The sequence below is a fragment of the Alexandromys fortis genome, unplaced genomic scaffold (assembly GCF_014885135.2).
Source record: "Alexandromys fortis isolate MF-2015 unplaced genomic scaffold, M_Fortis_MF-2015_v1.1 scaffold_139, whole genome shotgun sequence".
NCBI classification, from domain to species: domain Eukaryota; kingdom Metazoa; phylum Chordata; class Mammalia; order Rodentia; family Cricetidae; genus Alexandromys; species Alexandromys fortis.
The window spans coordinates 1,768,289-1,781,637 of record NW_026068020.1 but is presented as its reverse complement, the minus strand read 5'-3'; the positions used below and the strand labels follow the sequence as shown (position 1 = coordinate 1,781,637).

At 49.2% G+C, this 13,349-nt stretch overlaps 1 protein-coding gene across 3 annotated transcripts in view; it reads left to right on the top strand.

The window, feature by feature from the left end:
• The window catches only part of Mlph (melanophilin), a 51,446-nt gene that overhangs the window by 2,433 nt on the left and 35,664 nt on the right, over positions 1-13,349 (top strand). For all 3 annotated transcript variants that reach the window (XM_050163031.1, XM_050163029.1, XM_050163030.1), the window contains exon 2: positions 5,038-5,171. In XM_050163031.1, coding sequence (XP_050018988.1) covers positions 5,062-5,171 — 110 coding nt within the window. In that variant the 5' untranslated portion in view covers positions 5,038-5,061. The remainder of the gene's footprint in view (positions 1-5,037; positions 5,172-13,349) is intronic.

Below are 13,349 nucleotides of genomic sequence, written 5' to 3'. Positions count from 1 at the left end.
TAAAGGCAAGCGATGGAGCAGAGAGAACTTGAGAGTGCTCTGGGGTTCAGGAAGCTCGTGACTGGGTTATCAGCACAGACAAGGAACAGTCAGAGCCCAGAGGCATTGCCCTGCCCTAACGCATGCCCATCCCCCCTGCTTAGCCAGACCCAGGACAGCCCTGGTCCCTCCATGGGTCTGACACATTCCCTGTCCTTCGCTATTGCAAGTACAGATTTTATAAGAGCAGACTAGTCCACAAGGAGCAAGCCAAACAGGGATGATAAAGGATCACTGACTTGCTGGAGGCTGCAGACTCTGCCTAACCAAGAGGGGCTGCCCTTGCACCTAGTTCAAGTGAGCATGTCCCAGGCCAGGGCCAGGCTGGGCAGTGAAGTTGTCAGCATGTCCTCAAAATGTCACTGACTAAGTTTGTACATTTTACAATACTGGCATCAAACAAATTCTTCATTTGATTTGAGATTATTTTTTAGAAACATTTTAATCAAGTGTTGTGCTTTTTCCTATTTGTCGATTCACTAAATCGGAAAGCTTTACTGTGGGAGGTAACGATGCATCCGGTTCTGGTGACACTGGTCCCCAGCCTTTGATTGGCCAACGATGCACTCAAAGGTCTGTCTTGTGGCAGGTCCACCCTCCGAAGTTCCCATTAGACAAACTCAGAAAACACTCTCCTTAGAGCCTCCTGCACTCAAGGATATGGGACTCCATCCAAAAAAGGGGGTGGGGGCATGAGAGGAAAATTTCATAGGGCTCCCAACCCATAAGGTGCCAACACATTGTTCTTAGCTTAGGGATGGGTGTGTGTGTGTGTGCTTTCCAAACACTGAATTCCACCCTTCCTGGGTCTCCTAAGCAGAGCAAAGTGAACCTGGGGATCCTTCAAGGATCCTCCAAGATGTGTTTTGTCAAGATAGATTTCCCGACCCGGCAAGGGGCACAGAGGTCCTGCCCCTCCACACAGCTTCCCCTTTCAATCTAGCAAGAATCTGTCCTCAGTTTCATGGCTGATGGCCAGTCGTGCTGTCCTGGCACCAGCCTGGACCCTGTCCTGCCTCATCTGAGCAGCATCCTAAGCAACAAGGGTTCAGACTCCTCCCAGGCTCAGCTCCCCAGGCCTTTTCCCACTCCTGGCTTCAGGCATCACCTGCTTTTGGCTAAGAAACCAAGTGACTCTCACTGTAAAAAACAAGCATCACAGGAGGAGAAAGAGCCTAAGCCAGGGCTGGAGGGGGGGCGCATGTCATCAGCATGGCATTCATGCACTCGCTGACACCGAGCACCCTCTGAGAAAGTATAATGACAAATCTGTGTGAGGATTCCTTGATAAAAACCCATCACCTTGTATGCTAACCAAAAAATAATAATTAAAAAAGAATCTTTTAAAAAAGAATTCAAACTATGAAGATGAGAAAGAGGTGGCCCCTCCTCTGGCTTTTCCTTCACACTCAGAAGTTAAGTGCCCATGGCGTTTGATTTCTACTTCAGGAGATGAGGGGGTGAGAGCCCTCAGCTGAGGGTCATGCTGCTCATTGGCTCCTAGAATAGAACTTGAGTGAACACTGGCCCCGGAAGACACTGGCTTTAAAATGATGAGAATCCAGAATGAATGGGCCTCAGTCACCCATTTAATAAGAACTTCTTGTTCTGTTCCGTAGAAGTCAGACACCACGTGTTCAGAGGGGGCGCCTGCAGAGTGCATTGGCCCCTCGTGGCACTTTCTTGGCCACACCAGCCAAGGCACCCCCTAAATTCTTCCTAATCGCTGCTTTGCTGGAGCTTGATGATATTGAGGGGTGAGAGAGAAAATCCTGAGGAGTTATCTTTCACCAATTTGAAGACACAGGACTGTGTGGAGGAAGGCGGCTGTTCTAGCTGGCAGCAGGGGAAAGTCACTTTGTTTTTCCTCCTTTCTGTGGAAAACGATACCCAACAAAAGTCCCTCAAGGAGGAGTTAGTTTCACTTCCAGTTGGGAGTAGGGGGAAGCCTAAGAGCAGCTCTAGCTGTGGCCACAGGAGTGTAAGGCAGCTGGTCACATCGCACCCACAGCCAGGCTGCAGAGAGGAATGCCAGCCCTGAACTCAGTGGCTCCTTCCGCTTCAGTCCAGGACCCCAGCACATGTGCTGCCCACAGGGTGGGGCTCCCTTCCTCCATTAAACCGCTTCAGAAATTCACTTACAGGCATGCTCAGAGGTGTGTCTCCTAAACAAGCCCCAGAAATGCTGAAGCATGCATGGGCAGCCTGCTTATATTGGGTTTCATGGTCTGAACTGACGAGGATGACTGACCAGGTCTCCCTGGTCTCTTCCTCAAGGTTCCACCGAGATATGAACTCAGATCACTGGATTCAGAGTCCAGAGCATTAACCATTACTCCACGGGAGTTTATGCAAGTTGTGGCTTCTAGGAGATCCCAAATCTAGTCAGGTTTACAATGAAGATTAATCATCACGGTCGCTTTTGTTGCTAGTTTTGAATTTGCGTGTGTGTGAGACATACGTATCTCGCCATGTCTTTCGTGATAACCTCCAACCTGAGATCCTCCTGCCTCAGTTAACTGAATGCTGGGGCTATGGGCCATAATTAACGGCCAAATTAAAGTACTTCTCTGACACACAGCCTGTTCTTCTCTAACGGTCATGCTGACTGCTTCTGATTGTTCGGTGGCTCTGAAAGGGGGAGGGGTGTATCTCGGAATTTGAAACCATGATGGAGACTTCCAGCTGATTGACAGCTCCCTCATGAGAGCACCTGACTGGTCCCCTTCCCTATTATTCCCTAGAAAATAAGTCAGATCTTCAAGGGAGACTTACCAGAGCCTCCCAGTACCAGTCAATTCCCAGTCACACAAAGCAGGTCTTTCTGGCATCTAAACACAGTCCTCTTGAGAACCATATGGTTCCGGGAGTCAGTTAGACGAGGGGTCACCCATGGGCATTCCTCATTGCCTGCTGCAAACCATAGAGAGCATAGAAAGGACATACGTACCAGGGGCAAACAGAGTTCCTGTGCCCAGGGGGCTTAACAGTACCATGACCTCACTGACCACTAAGAAGTATGAAGAAACTTCAGAAGAGTGGAGGTAGGGAGTGACCAGCAAGGAGTGGAGCCCGCTGTGTGGTCATAGAAGGGCTCTGTTGGTCGCGGGTGTGCCATGTACTCAGTGAAGATGCGTGAGGGAGTTGCCAATGATGCCCCTAGTTTTATACCCAGATATAACGTCATGTTGATATGACCTGTGAGAGCCATGTGACACCTCTTCAAAAAGCCGATTTGAGAGCCTGTCTTTCTCTGCTTATCTACATCCCCATCACTGGCCTGCCTCACACCCACTGCGCACCCAACAGAACGTGCAGGCTGGGTCTGTTGGTGACCACTAAACACACGACCCTCCCCTGCAGTATTGCCACCCACAGGAGTCTGAGGACTCGCTGTGCAAGTTCTCTCTAACATGCAAGTGCACACGCACACGAACTGCTGGAGGAGTATGTCAAAATGCAGCCTCCTAGTCTGTAGGGCTCGGCCGAGCCTGGGCATCTTCATCCTAACCAACTTCTAAAGCAGGCTGCCAGTGTATACCACACTTAGAGTAAAGTCACTAGGTTCTGCCATCTGTCCTTCTGACTTCTGAAGTTTTCTGTCTGTGTCCATTGACATGGACATTATTAATAAGGATATCGGGTTTGGGGAACTTCAAAATCTGAAGTCTGAGTCCATGTGAAGGTACAGATACATAATATCTAAACTCAGGAGGCTGAGGCAGAAGGATTAAGAGTTTCATTCTAGTCTGGATTACACAGGGAGACTATGTCTTAAATAAAATTAATTACATTTTAATTGAGTAATCAAAAGTCTGGTTTGACTTCCACTCCCTTGGATTATCTAGAACACAATACACCAGCACACTCAGGGGCTTGCTGCTCTGACTGCAACGGAGCCATTCAGAATCCCTGCTAGTCCTGGCTGTTGTCATGGTCAGGTGACCCTAACATGCACTGGGCACACACTCCCACTGGACAGTCTGTCAGCTGACCTCTCCCCGTGAGCAAAGTTGCAGGCTCTAACCGTCTTGTCCTTTTGGGTGTGCTTCTTCCTTTAATCTCACTATGCTCTGTGCATGAATATTCCTAGAGCAAGCACGTTGGGCATCATCCTAGTAAGACAATGCTAGGGCGGGGTCTCTGTGCCATGTGACAACCCTAAGCAAGCAGGCCCCACCCCCCAGAAGACCTTAAATCTTTCAGATGATGAGGAACTAGGGTGCCTTTTACCGTCCTCGTTACTACAAAAGCAACTTAAGGAAGGGAAATTTGCTTTGGGGCTCACAGTCCTCAGGTGACTGGTACGGTGGCAGAAGCATGAGGCAGGTCACACTGAGTCCACAGTCGTGACGTGGAAGGAGATGAATGCCGGAGCTCAGCTCCCTTCTCATCTCTCCATTCCCTTCAGTGAGGGACCCCAGCCCATGGGATGCTGCACTGCCCACACTCAGGGTGGATCTTTTCTTCTCAGCCAAACCTCTTGTAGCTATACCCAGAGGTGTGTATTCTAGATCATTTAAAACCCAGTCACTTTGACAGTGGAGATTAGCCATCATGTCTACATGGGGAAAGAGTCTCCAGAGCTCCCCTGCCCTCTGAGACCAGCATTGTCAGCCCTGAAGATCACAGGCAATGGCCCCAGGGACTCAGAGCTGGACTGAACTTAGACATGCTCTCCTCTTTTCTGAACATATGTAATGGGGTACAATAGACACTCATCTCACAGTGGGAGCAGTGAGTGCGGCCATCTATGCCCCAGGGGCAAGAACTAATTTCCTTAAACATCTACTTAGTTCCATGTATTTAACTGTACAAAATTTATTAACTGGTCCTAGTCCCCGGCTATGTATTTAACCATTTAAGAAACCATTTGTCCCAGTACAGACATCCTGGAGGATCCATGGGTGTTTTTTGTGATCTGCCTCATACTCTGTGACATTTTTGCTGTCCCTGGGGCCTCCTGGCATTGACTGTTGTGATCCCACGACTTTTCAGGTGTGGCCTGGATGAGGCGCAGAGATGGGGAAAAAGCTGGACCTTTCTAAGCTCACAGACGAGGAGGCCAAGCACATATGGGCCGTGGTTCAGCGGGACTTCGACCTCAGAAGGAGAGAAAAAGAAAGACTTGAGTAAGTTTCTGGCTGAGCTACGGAGTTCAGGTCCTCTGATATCCCAAGTGGCCATCACCTCAGGTGTCCTGGTGGTGCAAGGCCAGAGGTACTAGGTAGGCAGAATGGATAGGAAGCTGTGCCCTGGGAAATGGCTGCCATTGCAAACTTGTAGTTTCTCGTTATGAAAATGAGGCTTTCTGTTCTCTGAAGAACTCCTTTGAACTTGACTCTGCTCCTGGGCACTGTCTCGTGAGCCGCATGGTCCCGAGGTCCCACCTTCAAGAGAGAAAAGAGGTAACGGAGCTGTGTGAGGAATGTAGTATGGTTTTGAATCACTTGGACACTGGGATTTGAGCAGAGGCTAGCTTCCATCCTGTTCAGTGATGTGAGGGGCACCCCTCTTCCTGGGTGCCCCCAGCCTGTGTACCTCATTCTCCCCACCACCTGAGCCAAAGTTTACTTCATTGCTTACACTTCCTCTGCCCACAGAAAAGGTTCTCAGTCTGCCTGGCAACTATTCTCTTCCCTCTATCTTTTGGGGTAAGCTTATTGAGGAGTTGGGAGGAGACTCTGAGTAAAGACTGAACAGAAGCAAAGGAAGGCAACTAAGGGCAAGCACGGGCTAGGAGCAGACCACACGGGCTCTAGGGATTGGCATGTAGGGATCTTGGGGTTGGGGTACATGGCTCATCTGACCCCAGTATTTAAAGCCGGGAGGAAACAGTGTCGTAGAGGGTTCCTGGGGAGGGAACTCAGAAAACCCAGAGAAGTGGCTATCAGGCATGGGAGAGACTCTGGGCCCCAACACAGAGTGGGGTCCAGGACAAATCGCCGAAAGACATGCCCAGTTCAAGGCCAGCACACAGTTAGAGGTTCTAGTATTATGGGAAGGGTCCAGTCGGCGCCATCTCTCCGAGTACCTCCAATCTTCTTCCTGCCTTGCTGTCTGTGACCCCTGGGTCTTCATCATGAATCAGCCCCATCTTAAGCCAGTCCCATCACCACCACCCCTGGTTGGCTTGGGGCAAAGCCTGTCTCTGCCACCAGCCTGATGCCCACAGCAGCCTGGATCCACTTTCCAAGCAACTGACATCCAACTAGCTTTCTTTTCACCCAAGAGCAGAACTGGTACTCCACCCCTGTCTCCAGAACAGACCTGACTGTGGCCAGCCTTTGTTTTAAATAAACAGCAACTGATATTTTCATTCACACTGACATGCAAGGGAAGCAAAGTATAGGGGTGCCAGTCAGGCACCACCTTCCCAGTGACCTGGAAGAGGTCAGGCCCCTCCCCCATCCCTAGTTTAGTGAAATTCCAGGTGTTTTTGCATGCCACTGGATCACTCCCTTGTAACATCTGGCTTTCCTTATTCCAGCTCTTTTGCTCATTTCTCCCCGTGAAGAAAACACACCCCAGGTTACTTCTAAGTACTCTTTGGCTAGGAAGCGTCTTGCAAGGACATTCCTGGTGGGTTAGTCACAGTCAGGGTCCCTGCTGTTTGCACAGAATGAGCCAGCAGATGTAGACATAGCTGTCCCAGGACAGCAGCCATGGAACTAGGGAATGGATTTACTAAAAGTTCCAAATGTCTATCAGGTGGGGAAAGGTTGTGCACAATACTCTTCACAGAGGAGGGGGGTGACATCTGCAAAGGGGGCAGTGATGGAAAGTCACTGGCAAAATCACCAAGGCTCAAGGGGCACACTGACTTTCACTGCACACACAGTTAACTATAGCTGGCAACAGGCCTAGGGCACAGTCATGCGGCAGAGGGTTGACAGATTTCTTGTGGTTCTTCTTGAGGTTGCTACCCAGTCCCATGTTCTCTGTTCTGGGAAATCTATGGCTAAAGGGCAGACCTGCTCTCCCCTGTGACTTGCCTGTTTGCAAGTCCAGCCTGACCCCAGGAGGTAGCAGGGTACAGGCCATACAGAGGTCCTGAGGCAGGGGGAAGGAGCACAGTGAGGTTACAACAGGAGGCTTAGGCTCTCTGCCCACTCTGGGCCAGGGTGACTCTTTGAAAAGGCAAGATTGAAACAGGTACAAAATCAAAAAATGAGGTTCTTGGTGGTACAATTGGTCCAGCAGAGTGAGCTGATTAAAAGAAGAGTCCCATTTCTTCTCTCCCAGGGCTCTCTCCAGTAGCGACAGACATGCACCAGCTGTGGCCTGGAATCCCTTCTTGTGATTCACAGGCACAGCACGCTTGTTGCCATGGTGTCCCTTGACACTCACTATTGGTAGGTGCTTACATGTAGCAGGGTTACTCTTAGGGTAGAGGGACCCATGAGCCACACTTTTCCCTGTTTGTTCATGGGATGAAATGCCCATCGCGTCTTCCTGACTGGCTGGTGTCAGTTGGTTTTGTAAGCAATCTGTCAATGGCTCAAAGAACAAATTCATCCTGTACTGTTTAAATTTCTGCATACCCAAGTGCGTTTGCAGACCTCACCCTGATGCCTTCCACTGATGAAGGAGAAGGAAAAGTACAGCCTGATGACGTCACCATATTGACTTCCCAAAGGCAGGTGACAGAAGCCACCATCCGCATGTGGCTATTAAAGCTAAACAAAAGAATGTAAGGCCTTAGTCTCACTGGTCACTGTTCAAGGGTCCCCAAGCCGTGAGCACATGTTGTGACTGCCATCATTCCAGCCCCCCAGATGGCAAATTAAACGATGAGCTTCATGATGGATTTCTTGGAATGCATTAGAAAAAATGGAAAAATAAGTTGACACTTGACATGGGCAGGTCACAAGGCACTGCTGAGCAGAAAAAGCAAGTTATGGAAATATAATTTTATTTTTAAATATATATCATAATAGCAGGCTTGGTCCTCACTCTCCTCTCTCAGGTTCCTTTGCTGGTGATGTCTAGACTTGATAGATGATAGATAGATAGATAGATAGATAGATAGATAGATAGATAGATAGATACCTTTGGAGGGTCCAGGGCCCAGGGCCCAGGGCCCTGAGCTCAACCCTTGTCTTTCTTCTTTGTGCATTCAATCCCCTATGACCGTATCCAGCCTTAAGGGGTTTGGTTTATTACTTTTTCTAGGGAGAAGGGCAGAAGGGGGTGTTGTTTTGTTTTTTGTTTTGTAGTGCTGAGGGCTAGACCCAGGGCCTTACTCTACCACTGATATACATACCTAGCCATGCCCAAGGTCAAATGGCACTGCCCAATATGCAGTGGACGGAATGTTGTGCAGACTATTTCCCAGTATGGCAGCCATTCACATACTTCCATGGCTATGAGGACTTGATGGGACTACCTTTTTTGTTTGACTTTATTCTATAGTTTTTAAATGTGTATATATATGAGTGTTTCATACACATAGGTGTATGTGCACCACCTGTGTGCAGTGCCTATGGAGGCCAGAAGAGGGCACCAGATCCCCTGAAGCTGTAGTTGCAGACAGTTGTAAGTTGCCGTGCAGGTGCTGGGAACCGTACCTGGGTCCTCTGCAAGCGCTCTTAATTATGAAGCCATTTTCCACCCCCGGTTTTATTGTATTTGGAACTTAAGTAACGTAACACCTATGTCCAGTCATCAGTAGGTGTCACAGTAGGCCTAGACAGAAAACCAAGACCCTTTTAAACTGTTGAGTCAATGAACCTCTGTTCAGCTCTCAGATTGGACATCTGACTGACTACTCATGATTTGTGTCCCCTAAGACCTCATCCCCATCTCAGTTGCTAAAGTCAAGCTCCTGAGATCATGCTTCTTCCTTTCCTTTCTCATTCATATATCCACAAGCCCATTAGAATACGTTCTCAGTGCAACAACAGTTTACTGACTTCAGTGCTAGCCCTAAGTCAAGCCACACCAACTCTACACCAACTGAAGGAGACTCCTGCCTACTCCTTCCTTCTGCCACCACCGCCCTCTTGTCTATCCTTCCCATAGACCCCTGTGTCATGGCTTAAAAACAGGACCCCAGTCAAGTCTGGTGTGGGAAGTCCATCTGTCTGCTTTGCTCTTATTGGTTAATAAATAAAGCTGTTTTGGCCAGTGGCTTAGCAGTATAGGGCAACGCAGGAGTTCCAAGCAGACAGAGGAGGAGAGAGTAGAGGGAGTTACGAAGAAGCCATGTAGCTGCTGCCAGGGACAGAAGCCTCCGCTGGAGCCAGCTGAAACTTTGCTGGTAGGCCATGACCTCATGGTGATATACAGATTAATAGAAATGGGTTGGTTAGTTTAGGATATAAGAGCTATCTAGAAATACGCTTAAGCTATTGGCCAGACAGTATTGCAAATAATATAGTTTCTAAGTGATCCACCAACACACTCCACTTTCTTATTCTCTAAAGAACATTCCATTGGGCTCAATGGTGCAGCTGCCTTCTCATTGTGGCTCATGGGCCTCACCCCTGCCCACTGTGAGGTCCCACAACCTCCTATGACAGCAGCTGAGTAGCTTGCTTGTTAGCCTCTTGTGTCCTTGCTACACAAGCTTGCTGTATGTCACCAGTGTCTGGCATGGTTACTATTAGGCTCTACAGCCAGCAGAGCCACAGTGACCCTTGGGCTCCATCTCTGTGATGCCACTTCATCCCCAGGTGACCCAGTGATGTGGCTGTTGTTCTCCTGAAGAAGGCTAAGAAGGAGGCAGGTTCCCCAGGTGTGAAGAATGACCCATGAATGCCACTCGGGAATACCAGGAGGGCAAACCAGCTGTGCAGGTTTATAGTCTTATCCCCAACGACTTTGCCCACGTTATCTTTACTCCAGCTAGAGTTCACAAGAATGTCATTCAAAACAGCTCATAATATCAGGCTTCTCCACCCACATTCAAATAAGGTCCAGACTTTGCAATTGGTAACTAGTTTTCTCCTTCTTTCTCCTTCTCTTCCTTCTCTCCCTTCCCTCTTTCTCTCCCCCTCCACTCCTCCTCTTCCTCTCCTGCTCCCTCTGGTCCTCCTCTCCCTTCTCTTATTTCTGATGGAGGTTTTGCTATGTAGCTCAGGTTGGCCTCAAATTTGGGATCCTCCTGTCTCAGCCTCCTTAGCGCTGGGTTTATAGGAGTATGGTACCATGTCCAGCTCAGTTCTCTGTCTTTTCAGTCATGTTTTAGTCTATTGGCTACACACATCACACACACACACACACACACACACACACACACACACACACACACACACACCACACCACACACACACACACTGCTCTCTCTTTCCTTTGAAGCTTGTCATTGAAGGAGCTGACCACTTAATTCCATGGTCTTCCACATCTGGCTAACGTCTCTCTGACCTTTGGATCAAGGTTCCTTTGTCCTGAGTTGAGAGAAAATTCCAGAAAAGTGTCTCATCTCCCATACATTCCACAGCCACAGGTGTCACCTAGGCTTTAAAAAGCTTTACATAGAGAAAATATGATCACATGTTATTACTTTTATGCTACACAAACACGGCATTGCCAAAGCAAACTTTGGGGGGAACACCCAGTTAAGCCTCCTCTTGGAAGCCCCTCCCTCCTGGGACACTCCCATCCTGGACCTCAGTGGGCTGGTACTATGTACAAAGAAGGACAGCTCAGTGGGGCTCGAGAGCCTGCACCCTGGTCTTTCCTCATGCCCTGAATATTTAAAGTCTTCTCAACATCTCCGCCTCCGTGTGTAAGGGTCTGGTGTTCAGATGAGGCTGTGGTGGAAATTACTGGATGGTCCTAAAAGCCGGGAAGAGCAGCCAGCCGATGCATTGCCAGCCTTCGTGACTCACATCTTTGGGAAGGGAGTAACTGGGGTATGCTTTAATGGCACATCCTGTCCAAGGGACGCAGCCCACAGATCAAATATTAGACCTGCTTACCTTCCCAAAGGCAAATAGGTGGTAGTGTGGGTTTTGGTCTCTGCAAATACCCAGGAATTCCTGAGATAATCCGTGAAAGACCTACCAGTATGAGACATAGACACACACAATGGCTCATTTAAAAGTCAGCAGAATGGGCTGCAGAGGAGGCTTCGGGGTTAGGAGCGCTTACTGCTCTACTAGAGGAACGGGGTTCGATTCCCAGCACCCACATGGTGACTCCCAATCATCTGTAACTCCAGTTCCAGGGGATCCGATGCCCTCTTCTGGTCTCTGTGGGCACCAGACAGACACAGAGTGTGCAGACATACACAGAGGTAAAACATTCTTGCATACAAAATAAATCTAAAGTTAAAAATCAGGAGAAAAATAAGACAACCGCAGTCACCTTTAGCTGGTCCAGTCATCCCCACAGACAAGCAGATAAGGGCTGCGGAGAACAGCGGCTGAAACTGGAAATGAACTGCGAATGTTAGCGTTGGTGTGCGAGGGCTGATGGGAGTCTCTGCTGCTTGGCCCCCGTCCCCTCCACTCATACATCACCACCTGCATTCTCCCCAGGGTTTTCCTTACCTTCTGGACCAGTCCTTCCCCAGAGCCTTCGGGAAGGCCGCCATGCCCTTTCCCACACGTGCCTGACCCTGGGTCCCACCTCCTACCTTCAGGTCTCCCCTTCTTCCACCGCTTACTCTTTCATATCCTCTGCATCCGGCAGCAGCCTCAGCTGGTCACACTTCCTTTGAGTGACACGTTGCCATCATTTTGTCCTGCTTTGGATTAGTGCTTCATTCATAGAGGCTGGGGCAAGGGGCCTGTCCTCACACTGCTCTTGGGAGTGCTAAGGAGTCTGAGTTCTGCTCTTGTGACTGGGTTCCACTTGGCTGGGAGTCACCTATGACCCTTCTAACGTGCAGACCCAGCTCTCTTTTCTGATTGGGAGGGTTTTGTGTGTGTCCCTGTGACCTTGTGGTCACCTTCACAGGGTGCAAAGGGAAGGCTGGTCTCATGTTTCTTGTCTAATCTTAGTCCTGAATCCTCAACTCTTGAACCAGAAAACTGAATTCTGGCGGTTTCTCAATTCCAGGCTCTTCTGCATGCATGACCACCTCTCCTGGCACCATCTTTTTCCCTCGTGAGTCTCCTTCCCTAGTTCGGGTCAAACCAACAATGGGAATTCAAAGAAGGTTTTGGCCAGGTGACCTTCACAGTAACACAGGCCACGAAACACCAGCTCTTCATCTCTTTAACCAATACCCTGGCTGCTTAGGGCCTCAGATTAGCCCGATGAGGATGCTCTAAGGGCCAGGGGGATAGCAGACACCAGAGCCCATCACCCTGATGCGTAGACACACATATAAATGTCTTCCCTCCCCTTCACTGCTGGGCCTGTAGCCATGGCCCCAGCAAGGCATAGCCTCAGGTATGGTGTAGTAGAAACCTCTCCGGTTCTCCCTTGTACTCATCACACCGCTGCCTCTTCTTGCCTGGGTTCCACCCAACACCATCCATGGCTCCACCTCTCCTCCTCACTCCACCCTATTCCTCTGCCTGAGAAGTTGTTCTTATCCCATTCCCCTCTTCCCCCCAGGGACACTCAGCTTTCCTGAGAGCTGGCTTTCTCTCCCCTCCCTTGCCCTCCTTGTCCACCAGCCCCCGACTCTAACCGTCCGTGCTGCAGAGACACCCAGGACCCACATGCCTCTCCACCTCCGTCTGTCCCCACTCACCAGCCTCCGCTGTGCAGCAGCGGGCTGGCTCTCCGTGCTATGTTGTCACTTGGCTTTCTGGGCGAGAGCTAGCAACTTGAAAATCAGCAGTCTCTCAAAGTCTCTGACCTGGGGATCCCTTTACACCCTTACACTATTGAGAGCCTCAAAAGTTTTCTTTTCATGAGTTTCATGTCATAACACTAAGCATACTAGAGCACAAAACTGGTTTTGGTAAAATGTTTGTTAATGTAAAAATAATAGCTAGGCATAGTGGCGCACACCTTTAATCCCAGAACTGCAGTGGCAGGGACGGGAGGATCTCTGTGAGTTTGAGGCCAACCCTGTCTATGTAGTGAACTGCGTGATGAAAACTTGTCTCGGGAAAGAACGATAGCTAACAACAACAAACCACTTGCATTTTAACACATTTATTCTTTTAAAAACTCTTTTTCCAAAACAAAACCATAAGCGAGAATGGTGTTGACCCTCTGGATTTGAAAATTGATTCAGTGCTGAGTTTAACAGCAGGTAAGGCAGCTTCGTCTTGCCTCCACATTCTGGGTGCTATGGTAGGGTATATGGAGAGACACAAAAGGAAATCCAGCCTTGTGTATATCAGTAGCTGCAAAATGGAAGAGGAGTTTATTTTTATTCTCTCCGTGTGTCTCTATTTCTC